We start from the raw sequence: 21,425 nt of genomic DNA, 5'->3' as shown, positions 1-21,425 counted from the left end.
CCCCTTCACAGCTCCCCATCTCCAGCCATTTTTTCTACTTGGAATCTTTGATCTGTCCTTGTACCCCGCCCCCCCCCCCCCAGTGGAGGAGGCCGTGTGCAAAGGACCCTGACATCTGTGTCCTTCACAGCCACATCCCGGGCCCCAGCTCAGCGCTGGCCACTCTAACCCCTGCCCGTCTGCCTGTCCTGGATGCCTCAGCCCTTCTCTGATCTTCTCCTCAACCACCACTCAGGCCTTCCTCCCTCTGACCACACTCCTCTCTGCCATCTCCATAAATGCCCACTGAGTTCAATCTGGGTACCCATATCACATCTCACTGTGGGCCCCAAGGTGGGTGAGGTCCATGCTGGGCTCACTGGGAGCAGAATATTCTCTCTCCCTCACACACACACACACACACACACACACACCAGCTTCTACATGGCTGCTCATCAAAAGTTTGCTGGAAATTGGGTATTAGAAACACATTTCAATGCCTTCCTCCATAGAGCCAGTATCATCGACAGCAGTTACATTCCCAGGCTAGCCCACCCAACAGATTTTGCCTATAAAGTGTTTATTAAATATTTTTAAAATTTTATTTGAGCGAGAGACAGAGAGAGAACGAGCAAGCATGAGCAAGCATGGGGGACGGGCGGAGACAGAGAGGGAGAGAGAAAGAATCTCAAGCAGGCTCCCCGCTGTCGGCACAGAGCCCGATGGGGGCTCAAACTCAAGAACTGTGAGATCATGACCGGAGCCGAAATCAAGATTCGGATGCTTAGCCGACTGAGCCACTCAGGCGCCTCTCAATAAATATTTATTGGGTACCTACTATGTGTATAATGAAACTGAACAGCAGTTCTAAGAGTGTCACCTTGAGTTCTGGGTCCTGAAACAGGATCACGCGAGAGAGAGAAAGAGAAGAGAGAAAACCAAAGAAAGTTTCTCTTCAAATCACTTAAAAATAGGCCCATCCTTAACACCTTTTCTAGCCTCCTCCTCTTCCCCAGGGACCCCAGCGCCTCTGGCCCCCAGGCCCTCCAAGTGTCCCCTCCCCAGAGGACCCCAGCATGGGGACATCCCCACCGGGATCATCTAGGTTCTAGGAAGCTTTGTAAGATGCAGGTTCCCAGACCCTGCCAGGCGGGCGGGTCTGGGTGGGTCCTGGAAGGGGACAGTTGTCTCACTCCTCCCCGACCCCTTTTGCCCCAGTAGTGAGTCTGAAGAATCACCTGGGAGCCCATGCCGCACCCCAAGCTGGTGGCCTCAGAATCACTAGGGTTGGGACCCTAGACACCAGGAGTTATCTACAAACTCCTGAATGTGCAGCCAAGATTCAGAACTGCTCCCTGAGTTGTTCTACTTCTTTCCCCTGAATCCACAGACACTGTCATCACACCTGCCCCTCACCCCTCCTTACCCCCATTCTTCTGGGGACCCTTGTCCCTGCCTCGACGGTGACACTTCCACGCACCTTCATTCGGACCAAGCAAGTGTCTGTGAGACCTGGGGCGAGGAGTCCACATCCTGGGTCAATCAAGTTTGGCAGCCAAATGTGACACCAGAGGGTGGAGGCCAGAGGCTGTGCTCGGGCAGCAGGGGCTGGACGGGATCCTCCTGCATCTCTCCCAGCTTTGGGGGGCGCGGTCAGGAGTTCTGTGAGTCACCACTTCCCCAGCCCCTGGAAAGCCTGCACTGCTGGGCCGGGGCTGGGTCCCTGCCTGGGTCCCATAGGGTCAGGCTGAGCGTAGGCTCACGTCCCCAAGTTGGTGGAAGGTGATTTCACATTTGTAACAATTACTCACTTAATGGGGTTCCAATTAAATCGGAGAGGAAGCGGAGGGCTGTGTCTGTTTATTCTCCCCCTTTCAACTTCTGCGCATCACCGGGAGTGCAGGGAGGGTGACAAACGGGATTCATCCCATCTAGAACAATCCGCCTCCTGTCAGGGGTGGACGGGGCTGTCCTGGGGCCGGTCCCACCTGCCACCTTCTGAGTAGCTCTCATGCCAGCACTTCTAACCGGAGGCTGGACCCATTCAGGGACCCTAGGGGGTGCTGGGGGGCCCAGGCAAAAGCCAAAGTCTTCTCATGGGCTTCACCCCACAGGGGAACTGAGTGTGGTCCCAGGTAACTGGGGGCAGAGAGGTGGAAGGACTGCCCCTAATCAGGCAGCTCTAGCCAGACCCCCCCAAAGGCAGAGTGGATGGGGCCTCAGGGATGGATTAAGTAGACCCAGAGCTTGCCAGCTGGGCTCCCTCGGTGTCTCCAGGGCTGCCCTGGGGTGGCAGGGGAGGGTGGGGCAGATAAGCCCTCGGGGGGGGGGGCACCTCTCTTCTCCATTTAACCAGTAGCTCTGCTTTGACTGCATCCTATAGTAATCGTATCATATGTAATATATAGTATGTGATACATTATAGATTATGTATATCCCTGGCAATATATATTACATATTATAATATATTATGGATTATGTATTTCCCTGGTCATGGAGTCCAATTCTGTCACCTCTTAGAAAGGGAAACTGATGCCCGGAAGGGAGAAGAGACTTGTTTAAGTCCATGCTTAGGACTTAGGTTGCTAAGATCAAGGTCTCCTGGCCCTGATCTCAGCCCCTTGTGGCCAGGAGATGGTGGGGGTGGGGGGCTTGGGGAGAGTTTATGGAGGGAAGTGGGGGGTAGGCCAGGGTCTCCTTGGAAGCACCTACCTCCCACCCCCGGCCTCTGCTCCCCAAGAGGGGCCCCTCTCTGGTCCACCTTGGCCAAGAGGTCATCACGGTGGCTAAGGGGTGAGGCTGGGCTCATGTCCATGAGGGATGCCGCCCCGGCTGGCCCTCTGGCTGGATACCCTACCCCCAGGAGAACCAGGCCTATGTCTGGGGGTCCTGCTCATAGGAGCACCATAAAGGAGTCAACTCTGCAGAAGGGCACGTGCCCAGTCAGTCTGGCACAAAGGAGGTATTTAGGAAAGCTTCGTAGAATGAATGAATGAATGTGTGCATGCTTGACTGAGTCATAGAAATGGAGCCCAGTCTAGGAATCAGGGCCCAAGCTTCTAACATGGGTGAAGGAAATGAGGCTGTACAGGGCAGCTGGTTGCAGAACAAGGAGAGTTAGTCCTGCCCAGAGAGAACCCCCTGCCTGACCGGGCAGGTGCAGTCTCTCCTGGGAAAGCCTCATGTCTGATGGGGGAGGAGACCCAGACTGAGAAGGGAGGCCCAGCTCTGCCTTTGGTGGGTCCACAGGCTGGAGGGGTGGGGGAAGGGGAAGGGAGAATGTCAGTGTCCCAGGGATCTTCCTGTCTGATGGGGGATGCTCCTGCCTGAGGGAGGAGGCAAGGTGGGGTCTCAGAGGCAGTGCAGCCCCTTCCTGGGTTAAGGAGCAGAGGACCCTGTGCCTGGGTGCTGGGCCTGAAGGAGCTGGGAGCTGCGGCCAGACAGGAGAGCCATCCACATTCTGGTCAGGCAGCCACTCGCTGAGTTATTATTATTTCTTTCTTTCTTTTTTTTTTTTTTTTTTTTAGCTACTTAGAGCAATTTACAGAAATCATTTAGGGGCCGTTTAGGGAGAAAAGAAAAGATGAAGACTTTTAAAGGCAGGGCCCGGGGATGGTTTTATGCAGATCAGCTTTGCAGGGTTGCCAAGAAGGAGAATCTGGATTCTGAGGGGTGTGGGGAGGGGGAGGGGGCCTGCAGGGTCCCGCTCTGACAAATCTCTCAAGGCTGGGGTAGCAGCAGCCAGGGACCCAGGAAATGGATGGATGGGGAGTATATGGTGGGCGAAGAGATGTGACACATGAGGAGGGGAGCCGGCACCAGTGGATGTATGCCTTGGTTTCCCCTTTGTAACTGGGGCACCTGCATGGGTGAGTTGATGGCTCTGGGACCAAGCTGAATGGGTGTGACTCTTCCTCTGATATTGGGGCAAGAGGAGGGGCCTTGGGCCTGGACCAACAGACTCAGGAGATAGGGCCCAGGGGGAGCAGACGACAGTTCTCAAGAGGCAAAGGCAGCCTTCCCCTTCTACGACCTGGGCCAGTCACTTCCCTTCTCTGAGCCTCAGTTTCCTCGTCCATACCATGGGAATCAGGATTGCCAATTTCACAAGCTGGGCTTACCTGTGATGAGGTGATAAAGTGTGTGGTAGCCACTTTTGAACTGCCCAGGGTACCACATTCTTGGTCTCGGTAGGAAACGGTAGCGAACTTGAGGGATGAGAACCTGACCTTCAAACACCCCTTCCTCCTGCCCAGCCCCCCAGACAGGGGAAGCTGCTCTCCCGAACAAGGACCTAAGTGACCTTGGCTGGGCTGGGATCAGAGGCCTGAATTGGATGTCTGGAGAATGCAGGTCACGTATGTGTGCATCCATGTGCGGGCGTGCGATTGGGCGGCGAGAGAAGTGGGGGCGGGGAGCGAGTGGAGGGAAAATCAGAAAACCGGTTGCACATTAAGCAAAGCCTTCCCCACAGTTCGCATTTCATGCTGTTTGTGATGTGATTATTGGAGATGGAATCTGGTTACTCGGTGTAAACACCATGCCCGCTGAGACCTACCCCCCAGATACAGCCGTGGGGGAAGCCGGAGATGGCGGGGTTACCCTGATCTGCGACTGACCAACCGGCTTCCTCCAGTGATTGCTGGCCACGCCCTCGCCTCCAACGCCCTCATGCAAAACCTCCGAAGACACCTGGCAAGCCCACTGGGCTGGGCATCAGGGACTTGGGTCTTAGGTGTGGCTTTGCCATCACAGACCGCTGTGTGAGCTGGGCCAAGATCTGTCCCTTTCTGGACCTTAGTGTCCCTATCTTTCAAATATGGATGGGAGGCATGAGAGGGGCACGTAGCTCCCATCTAGTTTCCCTGACCCAAGCTTCTCTGACCTTAAGTATCTCACCCCACCGAGCGGCCCTTCTGTGCCACGGTGCAGGTAGGACATCAGAGGACACCTGCTTTCCGTGTATTCAACACGCACTGACAGAGTGCCAGCTGCAGGCAGGGCGCTGTGTGCAGGGAGATTCACACTTTCTGCCTTCCCTCTGGCCAGTACATCAATAGCCAGGGTAATAATAGGTCTAGTCTCTCTGGTCTACACTCTGCATCCAGGCAGTGCTGGCTCCTTTACATACACAGCCCATCGGACCCCATGATCTAAGAGGTGGGTGTTGTTCATAGTGGGGTTTTCGAACCGCTCTGCTGTACTCTCTCGAGCATGCCGCAGTCACTGGGCGGGCAAGACTCTGCACACAATGGCTGCCCCAGTTGTTGTTACCGGAGCTCAAGTCACCAGTTTGCATAGCCTTTGAGAGCGGTTGTTGCAAAACGACGGGAAGCTACACCCTGCTCCTCTCCAAAGTCACCGGCACCTCTGCTACCCTGGCACCGATTCTACTGCACTGGAGGTTTCTGCCCTTGTCCCACATCAGCTGGTGAGCACGTCTTCCCTGCACATGACCACTGCTTGTCACAGTAGGCGCGGAGTAGGTGCTCAAAAATGTGTGCAGAGTAAAACTGGAGCTATCGTTTACTGAGCACTTACTACGAGCCAGGCACTGCTCTGAGCACATTACTGGCATTAAGGTGTTTATTCACCCCAACAACCCTATGGGACCAGTGCCCTTATTCTCCCATTTTATAGATGTGGAAACTGAGCCACAGTGCAGTGAAGTAATTTTTGTAAGACCACCAAGTTAGGATGTGGCAGATGAGTGTGGGAAGGAAGGAAGGAAGGAAGGAGGAAGGAAGGAAGGAGGAAGGGAGGGAGGGAGGAAGGAAGGAAGGAAGGAGGAAGGAAGGAAGGAAGGAGGAAGGGAGGGAGGGAGGAAGGGAGGGAGGGAGGGAGGAAGGAAGGAAGGAGGAAGGAAGAAAGGAAGGAAGGAAGGAGGAAGGAAGGAAGGAAGGAAGGAAGGAGGAAGGAAGGAAGGAAGGAAAGAGGAAGGAAGGAGGAAGGAAGGAAGGAAGGAAGGAGGAAGGAAGGAAGGAGGAAGGAAGGAAGGAGGAAGGAAGGTAGAGAGGAAGGTAGAGAGGAAGGTAGAGAGGAAGGTAGAGAGGAAGGAAGGAAGAAAAGAAAGAAGGAAGGGAGGGAGGAGGGAGGGAGAAAGGAGGGAGGAAGGAAGGAAAGCAGGCAGGAAGGGAGGGAGGGAGGCAGGGAGGAAGAAATTACTTCCCTCTGGTCTCTGTCACCCATTTAACTCCGAGATCTCTCTTCCCAGTGGCTCCCTGGGGAGAAAGGTGAGAGGAGAGAAAGAAGCAAGCTTTTAATTCTTTCCTTCCACAAATTTGTACTGAGCGTCTCTCCTGTGCCGGCCCTGAGCCAGGTGCTGGGAATATAGCAGGGAACAAAAGAGATGTGGCTCCTGTTCTCAGGAGCTTCCATTCCAAGGGCGTGTCAGTCTATGAACAAGCAGACACTTAACTACATGACCTGTCGGTGAAGGGAAACAGTGGGGGGCAGAGGGAGGTGTGGGCAGGGCCAGTTTGGATAGGGGATGGCCAGGGAGGGGCTCTCCCACAGCATGCACTTGAGTGGAGGCCTGAAGGGCGTGGGGGCATGAGTCATCCTTATCTGGGGGGAAAAGGCCAGATGGGGGACAGCAAGGGCCAAGTCCCTGAGGCTCTGTGCCTGGCGTGTATGAGGACAGCAGAGGACAGTGTGGTGGGGGCCAAGTGGCTGAGAAGGAAGATCCGGTCAGAGAGGTATTGTCGGGAAAAGTGACAGATCGTGCCAGCCTTGTCAGCCACAGTAAGGACTTTGGCCTTCACTCTCAGTGAGGTGGAGGGCTCTGAACCGGAGAGGGACTTGGTGTGACGTGTGGTTTACAGGATCTCCCGGTAGAACGGGAAGGGGAAGCGACCGGGAGCTGCCGGGCCCTGCATGGATGGGTCTCCAGGTCCCCCACGAATCACCCCAGGGCTGGGGCGGAACTGAGTCGACTCCACGTGGGCAGGGAATCTCCAAGGACTGCGGAAAGGACAGTGGCCCAGCTCATCAGTCCCAGGGGGCTGACTCCAGGGGTCCCCAAGGAACCTCCCAGGGGAGAACTTGGTAAGGTCCTTGGGGAGCATCTATCCCTGCACCGTCCAGGGTGGTGGCTACTCTCTAGGCTTCGCTACTGAGCCACTGAAACGCGGCTGGCTGGGATCGCGATGTGTAAGAGTTAGACACAGGGGCTTTCGAAGATTTCACACAAAATTAAAAAAAAAAAACCCAACAATGTAAAATAATTCCTCACTAACTTTTGTGCTGATTACATGTTGAAATGACAAACTTTTGAATATATCAGTTAGAGTATGTTCAAATTCATCTCTCCTGTTTCTTTTCACTGTTTTCTCGTGTGATTACTAGGAAAACGTACCTTCCACATGTGGTATATTTCCATTGGGCAGCAATGATCCAATATAGCAGCCCTGATTTCAGGGACCCAGTATAGCAGCCCCAATTTCAGAGACAAGGAGAATGAACTCCAGTGGGAAGAAGGCTGTGTCTGAGGCCAGTGGTTGGCTGTGACAGCCCAGAGGCAGAGGAAGATTTGGTGGGAGGCTGGCAAGACTGGGGCCCTGAGGGGACTCCTAGGGGCTCACGATGAATAAGAAATGGTTACCGTGACCTGTACTGAGTTCTGGCTGTGCCGGCAGGGTGCATAACCTCGGTTACCCTGCCCTCAACGCCCCTACAGGATGGGTTTGCTTTTCTTTGTTTGCAGATGGGCAATCTGAGCCGGAGGACGGGGGAGGAGGCAGCTCAGGGACCAGGGTCTCCATGTGCTTTGGGCTACAGGACGCATCAGAGCACGTGTTTTGGGAACCTCCCTGGCTCCGCGTCTATAACTCCAGACCCCATTTCTGGTCACCGAGCAGACCTGCCGAGAATGCAATGCAAATATCAGGAAGCCACGGCCTCACCGGCCCAGTGAGACCCAGGCAGTGCCACGGCAGAACGCCTCCCCTGGCCCCAGGCTGGAGAGGCACTGGGAATGGGGGCCGACGCGGGTGGTGGCTTTCCTGGGAAGGGAAAGGAAGAGGAATGGAGGGAGGGTGAGGGGCCGGCTGCTGGCCACTGCTGTGTTTCAAACAGGCAGCATGTTGCTAGGAGGCATAAGGGTAAGAAAAATAAGACCCCAAACAAAATGAAATGAAAAAACCCAACCACCAGAAAACAGATCTCCGGGAAGTCTTTGGCACTGTCTTAACCATGCTTCCCAGCAGCGAGGCCTGGCTCCAGGCAAAAGAGGGAAGAAACAAACAGAACCTACCACATTTACTGGGCTGAGCCCTCCGGCAGGCTCACGGCTCCTGTTCCGGGCACATCCACCCTTACACCCTCGCAGCAGCCCAGCTCAAGAGAGATGATGCTATTATTCCCATTCTGCAGAGGGGGAAGCCGAGGCTTCTGGGTCACCCGGCTGGACCGAGTCAAGGGCTGAGATGCCAACCTACATTTGCACGACTTGAAAACCCACCCCCATTCTCTGACCTGACAGGGCTTTGTCTGAGAGTTCCCTGGAGCCCAAAGCTGGCAGGGACCCCTGGGATCTGTCCCCTTTGGCCCTGGCTGCTGGTGGAGGTGGGAAACAGGGGGGAAGGCTGGGCTTTTGCTGAAAATACTGAGGGCGATCTTGCCTCTCTCCTCCTACCCAGCCACTTTCTCCAGGACTCCTGACTACCCCCCTACTCCCCCCCACCTCCCAGGGGTCATAAATGGCTGTGGGCTAAAGTGCCCTTTCTTCCGTGGTCTTTAGCTGCTAAAATAATCAAGATAGTTCCAAACACTGAGCCTTACGCTGCAGGCTCTGTGCCTCACATTTGCCATCAGGTCTCACAGGTGGAAACCAAGGAGTAGAAAGAAGTCAGGCCATGGAAGAATGGCAGAGCCAGCACTCAGATCTGTCTCTCTGGTTCTAAGGCTGGGCTCCTTGCCATATGGTGGTACCTCTTAGGACAGCTAGGGTCACTTACCATCCTTCCCAAGAGCCCTCACCCAACAGCGTTCTTCAGCGCTGCTCAAATCTGCAGACTGCCCCCAACCAACTCATTGCTGAGAACCCTGCTTTGATCATGTCACTCCCTCACTCCAGAGCACTCAGTAGCTCCCCAGCACTCAATGGAACATGGAGTCAAAGCTCTGAGAGATCTCTAAAGATCATCCAGGTAAAGAATTCCCAACCATATACCCTGCATTTAGTCTGCCTATCCTGCTACTCCATCCCAGGCAGCTTGGCTCTCCCTCGCTGGACTGAATTGTAGGCCAGCAACCATTTTTGCCCTGCGTTTCTGTCTTCCCTAGGGTATCAGACACACAGTAGATGCTGACTGATTGGTCTTCAGGGGCGGCACTTCCTCCGTGAAGCCTCCCCTGACCTCTTGAATAGTTATGAGAGTTCTCCCTCCACAACCTACGACTTTATCCCTCCCGACAACCTACGACTGCATTTTATCACAGTCTGTGCAGACATGGTTCATTTGCTCAGGGCACCCCGTTAGAGCCCCCCTTGGGACAGGCACCGTATTTTCTTCATTTTTACATTTAACAAGGTGCCGGGCATGTGATAGTATAGTAACAACAATGACATTGACAACCTTCAGTTTTGGCACTTGGTATGGGCGGGCACTATTTTTTTTTTAAATGTTTAATTATTTATTTTGAGAGAGAGAGCCTTTGTGTGCGAGCAGGCTAGGGGAGAGGGAGAGAGGGAGGGAGAGAACCCCAAACAGGCTTTGTGCTGTCAGCGCAGAGCCCAAAGCAGGCCTCAATCTCACGAACCATGAGATCATGACCTGAGCCAAAATCAAGAGTCGGATGCTTAATTGACTGAGCCACCCAGGTGCCCCAAAGGCACTATTTTTTTAATGTTTATTTTTGAGAGGGGCGGGGAGGGGCAGAAAGAGAGACAGAGAGGGAGATACAGAATCCGAAGCAGGCCCCAGGCTCTGAGCTGTCAGCACAGAACCCGACTTGGAGCTCGAACTCACGAACCGTGAGATCATGACCTGAGCTGAAGTCGGACGCTGAACCGACTGAGCCACCCAGGAGCCCCCAAGTCACTATTCTTAACATCTGATATGAAACAATGACTCATTTATCGAACCATAACAACCCTACAAGTTGTGTACTTTTATAATCATTTGCAGATGAGGAAACTGAGGCACGAAGTGGTTCAGTGGCTTTGCCTGAAGTCACACAGGAAGTGACGACGCCGGGCAGGTTGGTTTTAGAGTTAAGCACAGGGAAAAAGTGAGGGTAGGGGAGGAGAGCTGTGGGCATCAGGGCTAAAACAAAATGGACGAAAGTCTACTCCTGGCTCCCCAGGGACAATTCCTGGTGCCCAGCACAGGGAGTGGCATATGGTAGGTACTCAGTTAACAGAAGTGATGAGCGAGGCAGTTAGATAATTCAACAGCTCCTCTGACACAGGCTTGTGGTCAGTGGGGGCCGTGCTGGAGGAGGGCTGCAGGCCTCTGCCCTATGCCAGTCCCCCCGCCGCATCTCACTCCACTACCTCCCCCGGCTCCTGCCTCCTCCCTCCAGCATTTCAGACCTCTCATGCATGGGGCAGGCGGCTGGCAGTGTTCCTCCTGCCGAGAACAGCCACAGAAAATTGAGATCATTTCTCTGCTGTGTTGGCAGCGGAGAAAATGGTAATTTTTCCTATTTTCAATCCAAGAGTTCTTTCCTATTGGACAAAGGCCTCCTACCACTTCTCTCTCCCCAGGAGGGGCAGGGCCCAGGAGAGTGCGGTCCCCCAACACCCACCCGGGGGCAGGTCGCCTCCCTGCCTAAGGGGCGTGGGCTGCAGAGGTCATGCAGGTGGCAGGGGGCTGGTGGTGGAAGGAGGGGCCACCAACCCAGCTCTTGCGGACATAAAACAGGGACACAGAGAGAGGTCAAAGCAACAGGTAATCTGGAGTCACTGCAGGGTGTTCAGGGATCCAGGGAAATTGGGTTTTGCTTTCCTGGAACACAGAGCCGGGACACATCCTGGCTGTCTTCCTTCCCAAATCAGAGTGGTCTAGAAGATCGCTGTCCAAGCAAGTGCCTATAATCCGCCTGACCGCTGGAGTGGGTTTTTTTTTTTTTTTTTTTTTTTGGTAAGGGATGATAATTAGTTAGAACAAAATCAGAATCTGTGACATAAACTGCAGCTAACTTAGCATCCCAAATGCCCCAGCTGAGATGAAGATACTGGCATCTGGCATCCATCACGGGGGCGATGGTGGGGGCCTGGCAGGAAGAGGCCATGGAAGCATCCAGGGCTGCAGTTCCAGAGGTCCGAGCCCATCAGAGGAGGGCCGGACAGCCCCATGGCTCCTCGGCCGGGCGGGTCTGGAAATCAGCTTTGCCAATGCTTGGATCGTCTCTGCTGCAGCCTGCCCCCTCCGCACCCTGGGCCTGCCCCTGATGGGGTGGCTGTGGGGCAGCCAGAAAGGCAGCCACAGCCAGGACTGTGAGGGTCAATGGGCCAAAGGGAGCAGACAGAGGTCCCTCCCTGCGCCACTGACCCCACAGGTTCTGGGGCTCTGCAAGCCGGCAGCTCAGGTCACCCCTGGCTCCCCATTTCCCTGAGCCTACAAGTCAATGTTCCTACAAGAGCCACCCGTTTGCCACAGCTGTCCTCATCCCGCATTGTTGTCCAGCCCAGTCTCGCCTCCTTGTTGAATCTGAATGGTCAAGCCCACTCCTGCCCTAGGGCCTGCCCTCTGTAATATTCCCCCACTCGCTTCGTTTGCTTCCTACCTCCTTCAAGTGTGCTTAATGACACTTTATCAAGTGAGCATTCATTTTATACTGCACAACCCCTCCCAAAACACACACACACACACACACACACACACACAGACTCCCAATTCCCCATACCCTACCTTTTTTATTTTCCTTATAGCCCTTTTTGCCTTCTAACATATAGTTCACTTATTTAATACAGTATATCTATTACTTGCTGTCTGCGTGCCTCACCACCTTCCACAAGAACACAGCCCCCATGAGTGCAGGGATTTTTGTTAAATTAAGACAAGTACCTTGAACGGCGCCTGGCCCACGGGAAGCCCTGACTGAAAACTCACAGAGTGACGGGGAAGATGTGTATGTACACAAGTATGTGCATGGACTCATCTGACAAATCACCAAACACCTATTTTGTCCCAGACCTCCCAGCAGACCACGGGAATACAGTGGCCGGGGAGAGGCCACCCACTTTCCAGGTCCACTCATGCTTACGGCCAGCCGGGAGGCCACACAGCACAGTTACGCGCACGGCAAATCGGCAAGGAGCTGAAGAAGGCAGTGGGTCTTTGCCCACCTGAGAATCAGGGTGGGCTTCCAAGAGGAAGTGTGGTTAGACTCCGGCCTGAAGGCTGAGCAGGAGATGGCTATGGAAGGGTGTTCTGGTCAGAGGGAACAGCATGTCCAGAGGCTCTGGCACGGAAAAGAACATTCATTCAAGGGACTGAAAGAGGTCTAGAGAGTAAGGGGAGAGGAGCTCGAGATGAGGGAGCCCACGTGTCTGTCTGTCCATGTCCGTGCTTATTCCCTGTGAGAGACAGACAGGTACGGCAAAGAAGATTTCCCTGTTCAGGGTTAGAAAGTAGAGCTGGTGTGGTGAGGATTCTGTGGAGGCTCAGTTTTGCCATCTGTAAAATGGGGATCGCAAGCACCGCCTTCGCCCCGCCGCTGCCGTGGAACTCAGATGAGCTTGTGGATCTGACCCCAAAGGGCTGCCTGATCTCTCAAGCATGTCTGGGTGTGCCCATGACCATGTGGGTGCACATGCGAGCGTGAGCCTGGGCCGCGAGCTCCCCGTGACACCGTTCTCCTGCCGTGACAAGTCTGCTGCATTGTCTGAATCAATCCACCCAAAACACACTCGCTTCTGGCCCAGAGCATATGCTCTCCAACAGCCCTGGGGGTGGCGGGGAGTGGAGGAGGAGGTCTGTAAGGTGGGGCCCCGTGCTTCTGGGCAAAGGTGGTCATCTTGTCTCTCTCCGTCAGACCCTCACCGTGCAAGGGGACAAAGGCCATCTCTGAGGGCTTGGGCTGTGCCTCCTTCATCGGACTGGGGCTTCTCTGGCACGAGACCGTGACGCCCCTTGTCCTACTGGGCACTCCCGGGGGGTAGAAACGATTTTCCCTCTTCTCCTTTTGTCCCTCAGAAAAGCAGGGAGGTTGTCACTCAGTGCGACTGTGACTCATTCTGTTTAAGGATTGGCCACCTCTGGGACTGGGTGCCTGGGCAAGGGTTCCGGGTTAAGGGTGTCCCGGCTGCCAGGGGACTGCTCTCTAGGGTCTGATGCCATTCAGACCTGGCTTCTTGGAGAAAGATACCTGTGAAAAGCTCAACTATTTTGAGTGTTGTCCTGTTTACCCAGCTGACCCTGGGCATATCACTCCCCAGCTCTGAGGGCCCTGAGGTAGGGGCCTAGGAAATGGAGACAGGCTGCTAAACTCCGCCAGTAAGCATGTGCCCTGCCCCTTGCCTCCTGTGTGGGCAGAACAGGAAAAGTCACTCAAGAGAAGAGAGTAACTGGTTGCCTATCCTCACAGGCCAAGAAGGTGTGGGCGAGAATGTAGCAAGAGAGTGCAGGAAGGATTCAAGTTTGATAAAAAGCAGAACTTTCCAGGGGGGCCTGGGGGCTTCAGTCGGTTTGGGCGTCTGACTTCAGCTCAGGTCATGATCTTGCCACTCGGAGTTCAAGCCCCACGTCGTCCGGCTCTGTGCTGACAGCCCGGAGCCTGGAGCCTGTGCCTCCCCCTCTCTCTCTGCCCCTCCCCGGCTTGCACTCTCTCTCTCTCTCTCTCAAAAATAAATGCAACATTAAAAGAAAAAAAGCAAAACTTTCCAAAGGCAGAAAATTTAGGCCAAAAGGGATTTCCTTCAATTACCTTTTCCACCTTTTTCCGGCACCGAATTATTCATTCTTGCATTCATTCTCTCCTGCAACAACCATTGAGTAATCCAGGTAATTGCTTCCAACGTCCCATACATCCTGCTGGGTTGTCTCCAGAGCCTGGGGTGGAGGTGTGTGCATGGGGGGGCTGGGGGAGGCGGGACTGAAAGGGGCAAACAGGACAGAAGAAAGGAGAAGGGGACTTCTGGCCTCTCTGCCTGTGTCCCCAGAGAGGCTTGTGCCCTGTTATTGCACTGGCCTCCCAGAGACCAGTGTCCCATCCTTGGGGACAGCTGGAGGGCAGCAGAGCTGACTGAATTGATGGTAAGGAGGCCCCCTTTCCATGTAAGAAGAGTAGGAAAATAGAAAAAAATTCATTTTCTTAAAAAAAAAAAAAAACCACCACACCTGGCTCATTAATCTCTTATTAAAATTCTGTGTTGAGTACCGCCAAGGAAGAAGTAAGGAGAACTCTGGGGAGGGAACGGAGAGAGGGAAGCCGATCCCCTTGTTAGCATCTAATGTGGGCATCTGTGCAGGGAGGCACCGCACGGAGCAGAGACACGTTAAGGGACGAAACAGCAGGCTTGTCCATCACAACAAGAGACGTGGACGGGGGTGTGGGGGACACTGTCCCTTCATTGACAGAGAAGGAAAAAACTCAGAGAGGGAGATGGCTTCACTGCGGTTGCACAGCAAGTGGATGACAAATTCAGGATCTGAACCCCCGCCTCCTTTCTCCTGGGGAACTCTGATTTCAAACTACCTTGAATTTCAGAATTTGGGCCTTTTTCTCATCTCTTCAACTGGACGCATGAAAGAGAGCTGAAGATCATGTCCGGAACCCCTCCACGTTCCCTGTTGTGCCCGGCGAGGTCTGTGAATGCCACTGGTGATTGGCTGTCTTGACTGGCTGGGACTCGAGGCTGGCTTGAGGCCAGAAGCACGTCTTTGGACAAAGCCGGGAGATGGGGTTGGGGGGGCGGCAACAGAGACGGTGGGATCCCTGCCAAGTGGCCTGGAGCAGACCGCCACTCCAGGAACTCCCTTTGGGCTCTGGTGCTAGTTCTGATTCCAGAACAAACTGGGAGGGTGACCTTGGCCAATCCCCGTCCCTCTCTGAGTGTCCGTTTCCTCATCTGCGTGAGGGCTGCAGCGGTGGCCGTGTGGTCCTTTTCAGTCACAGGTTTGGGGATGGACATCACCATGTGTAGGGCAGCAAGGCGAGCCCTCCCCTCGCCCCCACCCACCCTCCTGCCCTAGGTGGGTGGCAGGGGTTGGAGTTAGTGCCTCTAAGGGTCTCAGTTTCTGCGGCTTCATTGAGCACTCACTGCCAATCTCCGGCCTGGGGTCCGTCAGTTCCAGCCAGGCTGCCCCAGCGAGGGCCCCAGGCCCTCCCCTCATGTTCCAACGTGGCCTTGCCTCCTACAGCCAAGCACTGAGTTATCCTCAGGATTCTAATAAAGCTCATTTTCTGCCGCCAAGTTTATAACACATCCCCACCTACTGGTCTTAAACATAACAAGGCTGTGTTGTGGTGTAGGGCTCCATGTGGCCAGGACCAAGACGGGGGTGTGTGTCGGGGGGTGGGGGAACACCATTCCTCACTCTAGGGGTCAGTGCTGACCCTCTTCTGCGGTGTCCCTCATGCATCTCCAAAGGGTCATCGGTGGGGTGGGGAGAGTGTGGCCCCAACCTACCAGGGAGGCTCGAGGTTGCCAGGCTGGGGACCAAAAGGTGAGGATGCACACATCTGAGGTTGTGCAGTCAGATTGCCGTGGGACGCTACGTTCGTATCCTATGGAGTGCTGTTATAACATGTCACTCCAGAGACGTGTACCCTATATGTGCCCCTCAAGAGGGTGTGGGCACGGCCCTGCCCCATTCCTTTGGTCTCTTCCTGGTGTCTCTGCCTACCTCCTCCTTGTCCCGGCTTCTGCATGGCCCCCCCTCCGCCTCCCACCACCAAAGCTCCCTTTTCTTTTCTTTCTTTCTTTCTTTCTTTCTTTCTTTCTTTCTTTCTTTCTTTCTTTTTTAAAGCTTTATTTATTTATTTTGAGAGAGAGAGAAAGCAAAAGTTGGGGAGGAGCAGAGAGAGAGAGAGAGAGAGAGAGAATCCCAAGCAGGCTCTATACTGTCAGGGATGAGCCCGACGTGGGGCTCGAACTCACGAACCGTGAGATCACGGCCTGAACCGGAGTCGGACGCTTAACCGACTGAGCCACCCAGGCGCCCCCAGAGCTCCCTTTTCAATTGTGACTGGGAGGGCCCCTCAAGACGGGGCTGTCTTCCCACCCCATCCCTTTCTTCTGAGCACCTACCATGTGTCAAGACTGGAGAGTGGGGAAAAAATGAAGAACACATAGCCTCTGTGCTAAATGCAAGGACGTGGGGACCAGGAGGGGTGCACATGCACAAACAGGCTCACGCACACCCTTCACACACCCACACTCCGGCGCACGAGGAGTGCTGGAAAGGCCACACAAAGAGCCAAGGCTGCACTAGAAAAAGCCATTGTTTCTGTCACAGGGTGGGGGCTGCTGGTGGGAAGCCCAGGGGTAACAGAGGCAGACTCCCTGGACGAGATGAGGTTTGACTTGGGCTCTGATGGCGAGGTAAGGATTTCTGGAGGCTGGTATTCCAGAGGGAGGGGCTGGTGGGGGCAAAAGCGGAGAGGCAGGAAGTGCCACCGAGGAGAAGACGCAGACCCAGACAAGATCGTGTAGGGCCTCTGATCCCGGGGGGGGGGAGGGGGGGGCAAAGAGTGTATCCTTGATCCTACAGGCAGCGGGGAGCCAGTGCAGGTTACTGAGTAGGAGGCTGACATTATCAGCTCTACAACACATTTAACCAGCACCCTGCCCCCCTAAACTCCCATTCAAACTAAAAATGGAGCAGAAAGCCTCCCCAAAGACCAGATGCAGGAAAGTGGCCTTCTCTGATAGTCTCTGGAAGAAGCCTTGAGGCTAAGGGCTGCTGCCCCACAGGCTGAGCTGGGCCCTAAAAACATAGTGGGTTTCTGTCCACACATGGTATCTGCCCAGCGGTTCTGGCAGAATGTGAGGGGGGCAGGGCCGCGAGGGACTGCTTGTGCAAGATGGGGAGCACGAGGGAGACAGCCCAAGGTCACCCTGCCGGATGGCGCCAGAGTCAGACAGAAACCTAGGCTATCTGGCTCCCAGTCTGGCTGTGTGGTCAGAAGCCTGTGGCCTCAGTAGCCTGCTGGGCACCGAAGACTACAAGTCCCTCCCCTATCTCAGCATCTTTGGAGAGCCCAGAAATCCCAACCAACAGTTAGCTTGAAGTGAGACTAAATCCATGACCGCTTTTCTTGACAGAGGGACGGTCCGGGTGGGTGGGTGTCACACAGCCCCGAAGGAGGAAAGTCCAGGGAAGACGGGTTGTTTCTCAAGGGGGGAGGAACTTCTGTGATTCTGGCCTTATCCAGCTCTGGAGTGGGGAGTTCCCCAAGCTTTGAGCATCTCCTGGCACCCTTCCCTGAGGATGGGGAGATTGAGGCATGGCATGGGAACTCCGGGAAGGGGCTCAGAAAGGGAGCCAGGTAACCAGGAAGGGAAACCACTTGCTCAGTGGGGGAATCCCACCCCACCTCTGCAAATAGCTTCTTTCTGATCGCTGGTCAGCCAGGGGTCTTGTGCATACTAGCACTGGCTGTGTGGAGGGACAGAGGAGAATAAGCCCACTGTTCTGCCTCCACCACTCCAGGACTAACGGGGTGCAGAAAAGACAGGGACATCTCAGGAGGAAACGAAGCAGACTGCTACCCCTCAGGAGAAGCAGGGCCAGGACGCCAAGGCCCCACTGGGGCTGGGTCTCTGGAAGCAGGCAGGATTCTAACAGGTGAGGGAGGAGAAAGGATCTTTAATACCAGGCTGAGGGGTCAGGAAGCTGGGCAGTGGGAACCTAATAAGAGCGGCTGAGCTGCCCCCAGGTGGGGCCATGGCTGGGTTCTAGAAAGGAGACCCGACAATAAGACACAAGACCGCGGGAGGGGGCAGAACCACGCCTAGACCCAGGCCCCAGCTCAGTTTCCTCCTGCTAGGCGCCCACACTTCCTGCTCAGCAGGGCCGGGTCACAGGCACAGCCCCTGCACCTCCAGTGCCCAGACGGGGCACAGCCCACCTCCCCACCCCCTCCCCACCCTCAGTCTTGCACACGGAGCCGAGATTTCTGGTTCCCAGCTGCATTCCCCCTGCCCCTACCCCCCTCCCGCTGCCCTGCCCATTTTTCCGATAAAGAACTGAGGTTGGCTGTGTCTGGTGAACTGAACTCAAATGGGCTCCCACCCAGAGTCAACCCCCCGGGCAGAGAAGAGCCAATCTACCCTAGAGGGAGGTTGGCCTTATTCCCCACCCACTCCTAACCCCAGGCCCCCAGATTCCCGGAACCCATTCCTTTCCTTCTTTCAACCTTGAGGAAGCGCCTTGGTCAGGGTGAGAGAGGCAGCTGGTTAGAGGCGGGGGGCAAGCTCAGGGGGGGCTTGGGCCGGCCCCTCAGGACTGGGCAGATGTGGGCAAACGCTGAGCCCGACACATCGAGGGTCTTCCATCAACCCGGAGAGCCCCCTGCCCTCTCCATCCAAGTCGCCTCCAGCCTGTCCAGGCTCACCCCTCAGCGTGGGGCGACAAAGCCCTCCCCACCCCCACCCCCGGTGGGGGAAATGTGTCCCAGGTCTGCTGGTTTCGTGTTGGGAGGGGGCAGGGGGCCTCTCTTCTCCATTCTCCTCCTCCGCCCCAGCTCTCTCCCTCTCCCCGCTCGGTCAGCGCCCCTCGCCTCCTGGAGCGCCTCCAGCTTGCGGAAGGCCCGCTGCAGCCTTCTCCCGTCGGCTCGGAGTTCCCACTCTGGGGAGGGGGGGGGCTGTTCAGCGACCCTCTGTCCCCTACCCGTATCCCTGCTGTCCCACTGCCAAAGCGCGCCAACCCCGGCCCCTCCCTCTCCCACCCCCTTTACCGCGGAGCCCGGGGCGAGCCTAGGGAGCAGACGCAACAGATTGCAGAACGCGAGAGCGCGGAGCCCGTCCCCTCCGCGCGCCGCTCGCCGCCCCGGCCCGCGCCCGTGGCCCAGACCCCCGCCCTCCAGGCTCGGCTAAGCCGGCCATTTAGATGCAGCTCACAGGACGGCGGGCGGCGAGCGGCGAGCCGCCGCGGCTCCCGGGGCCCCGGTCAGTCCACTTCCCTTCCCGAGGACCGCCGCAGGAAGCCAGGCGGCCGGCGGCGCGGCCCCGCACTGGCCTGCGCGCCCGCGGCGGAGAAGACAGGATCCCGGCGGACCCAAACGGCCCCCAGCCCCGCAGGTTGCGGGGGTGAAAGTGGAAGGAAGGGCGGCCCGGATGCGATCTAGCGGATCCCTTGGATCCCCATAGATCTCCGTGGGCGGACACGCCCCCAGACTCTAGGGTTTGGACCCTCTTTCTAACCAGGAAAGGATTGGAGTGCCTACCCCCCCTCCCCCCACCGCCCTTTTCGGGAGCCGGGCTCGGTCCCCAGGGCGGGGCTCGCAGCCGCCGCTCCCGCCAAAGGGCTAGGGGACTGAAGGTAACTCGAGCAGCAGCCCGAGATGCCAGGCTGGGAACCGCGGCTGCGAGTCCGGAGGGTGGGGGCTTGCCTTTCTCCAGTCTCCCCTGTGCCCCCTCCAGCGGCGCCCGCCGCATCTTCACTTCCCAATCCGCGCCGCGACACTTACCGTGGGCGAGCAGCGCCGAGAGGCAGAGCAGGGCGGCGCCGCCGCGGCCCGACATCCTTGGGGCCATGGCCGAGGCGGGAGCGGGAAGGGGCCGAGGGGGCAACAGTCCTCGACGACTTAGCCCCAGGCTGGGCTTGGTCACATCCAACTCAGGGTGGCCGTGGCGCCCGAATGTCTCTGCCGAAGCTCTGGGGGGCCAGGGAGTGCAATTCGGGGACACTTTGAGGGGAGGGGGCGTCCCAGGCGCCGCAGGCTACACCCTCGGAGCTGGTAGGGGCGCAGCTCCGGGCGGGAGGAGCCTCCACCTCCCCCGGCTGGTGCCCCCTGCAGGATCTGTGCGGCGAGGGGGGAGCCGCACGTGCGGTCCCGGAGCCCAGTGGCCACCGGCGTCTCGGGGACTGCCTAGAGCCAAGTGCTGGATCCCCCAGCCCCGAGGCCCAGCTCGAACCCGAACTCGCTCGAGGGTGCAGATTTCCGACGCAAGCCCCAGTTTCTTCGGTTTCGGTAGTAACCCCACATAGATAGCGCGGCTTCCTTCCTCCAAGCGCCCTGCAGCAGCCCCAGCATAGAAATTCCAGGTTAGGTGCAAATGAATGATTTCTTTCGCAAAGAAAGAGCAAATCCAGGCAACTTTAATCCATCTGGAGCAGGAAAAGTTTCCGTGCGGTGCTGAGACCGGCGACGCGGGTCGCCACCACCCTGGGCGACGCCGGGACAAAATGCCCGAGGCAGGCGGCCAGCAGCTCGTCCCCTCGCAGAGCTCGCTGCTCGGCTCCAGCGCGCTCTCTCCAGTCTCGACCAGGGCCCGGGCTCCACGCAGGCTGGCTCAGCGCCGCCTGCCCGGGCAGCGGCTCCGCGGCTGGGGCGAGGGTGGTGCGGCCGGAACGCGCTGCCCCATGGAGATGGGGCTCGGAGAAGCGGGGGAGCGGGACAGCCGGCTAATGCGCTCGACCCGCGCCCTCCCTGCCAGGGGTGCCGACTTCAGCCTCCCGGCCGGTAAGCCGTACTAGGATGGAGAAGGGCTCGGCCAGCCCGCCGCGGCCCCGAGCCGCTCCCCTCTCCTCCCAGGTCTCGCTGTCTCAGCAGAGGGGCACGCCGCTCCACCTCGCTCGTCGCCTTCCCCGGGGGGACCTGCACAAACCTTGAACTTTTCGGGGGTTCAGAGTCTCCGATGTCTCCTTCTCCCCGCCGCCCCCGCCCTGCCCCCGGATACCGGCTCGCGCGCTGTCTCGGTGCAGCCGGGCATCGGCTGCCTCTCTCGGAGTCAGTTTGGGCGAGCGGAGCGCCGCGCCAGCCCAGGCTGCGGGCGGCGAGACCCGGGCGCCACGCCAGGGGCCGAGGCACCGGGCGCCCGCGCAGCCCGCGGCCAGGGAGGCGGCAGCTGGAGCCTACGGGGCCGAGCCGAGAGGAGGTGCCGGCAGGGGGGCCGGCTCCCCATGGACGTGTGTGGGGGGAGAAGAATCAAGGAGCAAAAAGCGAGAGGAGGTGGGGGGAGCCACAGTTGCACGAAGCCACCGCCGCCGCCGCCGCTGCCTCCTCGGCGCTCGCGCCGGCTGCTCCGCCGTAAATGACTCGAGAGAGACACACACTCGCGCCCGCCCGCCCTCCTCCCCCGTCCGGGATTCAGCGCCCACCCCGGCAGTAGCGGGCGCGGAGCCTGGCGCGCTCGCTCCCTTCCCCTCCCCTCCCAGATTCCCCGTGGTCACGTGGGCCCGGAGCGCGCGGCCCACGACTCGCGCGCCTCGGAGACACCCCCCCCCCCACCCTGCTCCCCCCACCCCGGTCCACGTGTCCATTCCGCATTCCCAGCCTGGGGGCGCGCGCGGCTCCTTAATGAGACTCGGGCCGCGGCCGACCTCGCG

The 21,425-nt window shown here is 57.2% G+C and overlaps 1 protein-coding gene across 1 annotated transcript in view; it reads right to left on the bottom strand.

The window, feature by feature from the left end:
- TMEM132E (transmembrane protein 132E) overlaps nt 1-21,174 on the bottom strand; it is a 56,009-nt gene extending 34,835 nt beyond the window's left edge. Inside the window, exon 1 of the mRNA XM_043583697.1 lies at nt 19,564-21,174. Within this exon, the coding sequence (XP_043439632.1) occupies nt 19,564-19,630 (67 nt within the window). The 5' untranslated portion in view covers nt 19,631-21,174. The remainder of the gene's footprint in view (nt 1-19,563) is intronic.
- Between the last annotated feature and the right edge of the window lie 251 nt (nt 21,175-21,425).

The sequence above is a fragment of the Prionailurus bengalensis genome, chromosome E1, assembly GCF_016509475.1.
Source record: "Prionailurus bengalensis isolate Pbe53 chromosome E1, Fcat_Pben_1.1_paternal_pri, whole genome shotgun sequence".
Taxonomy (NCBI): domain Eukaryota; kingdom Metazoa; phylum Chordata; class Mammalia; order Carnivora; family Felidae; genus Prionailurus; species Prionailurus bengalensis.
Note: the sequence above shows the minus strand (reverse complement) of the source record. Positions and strands in the feature narration are given on the sequence as shown.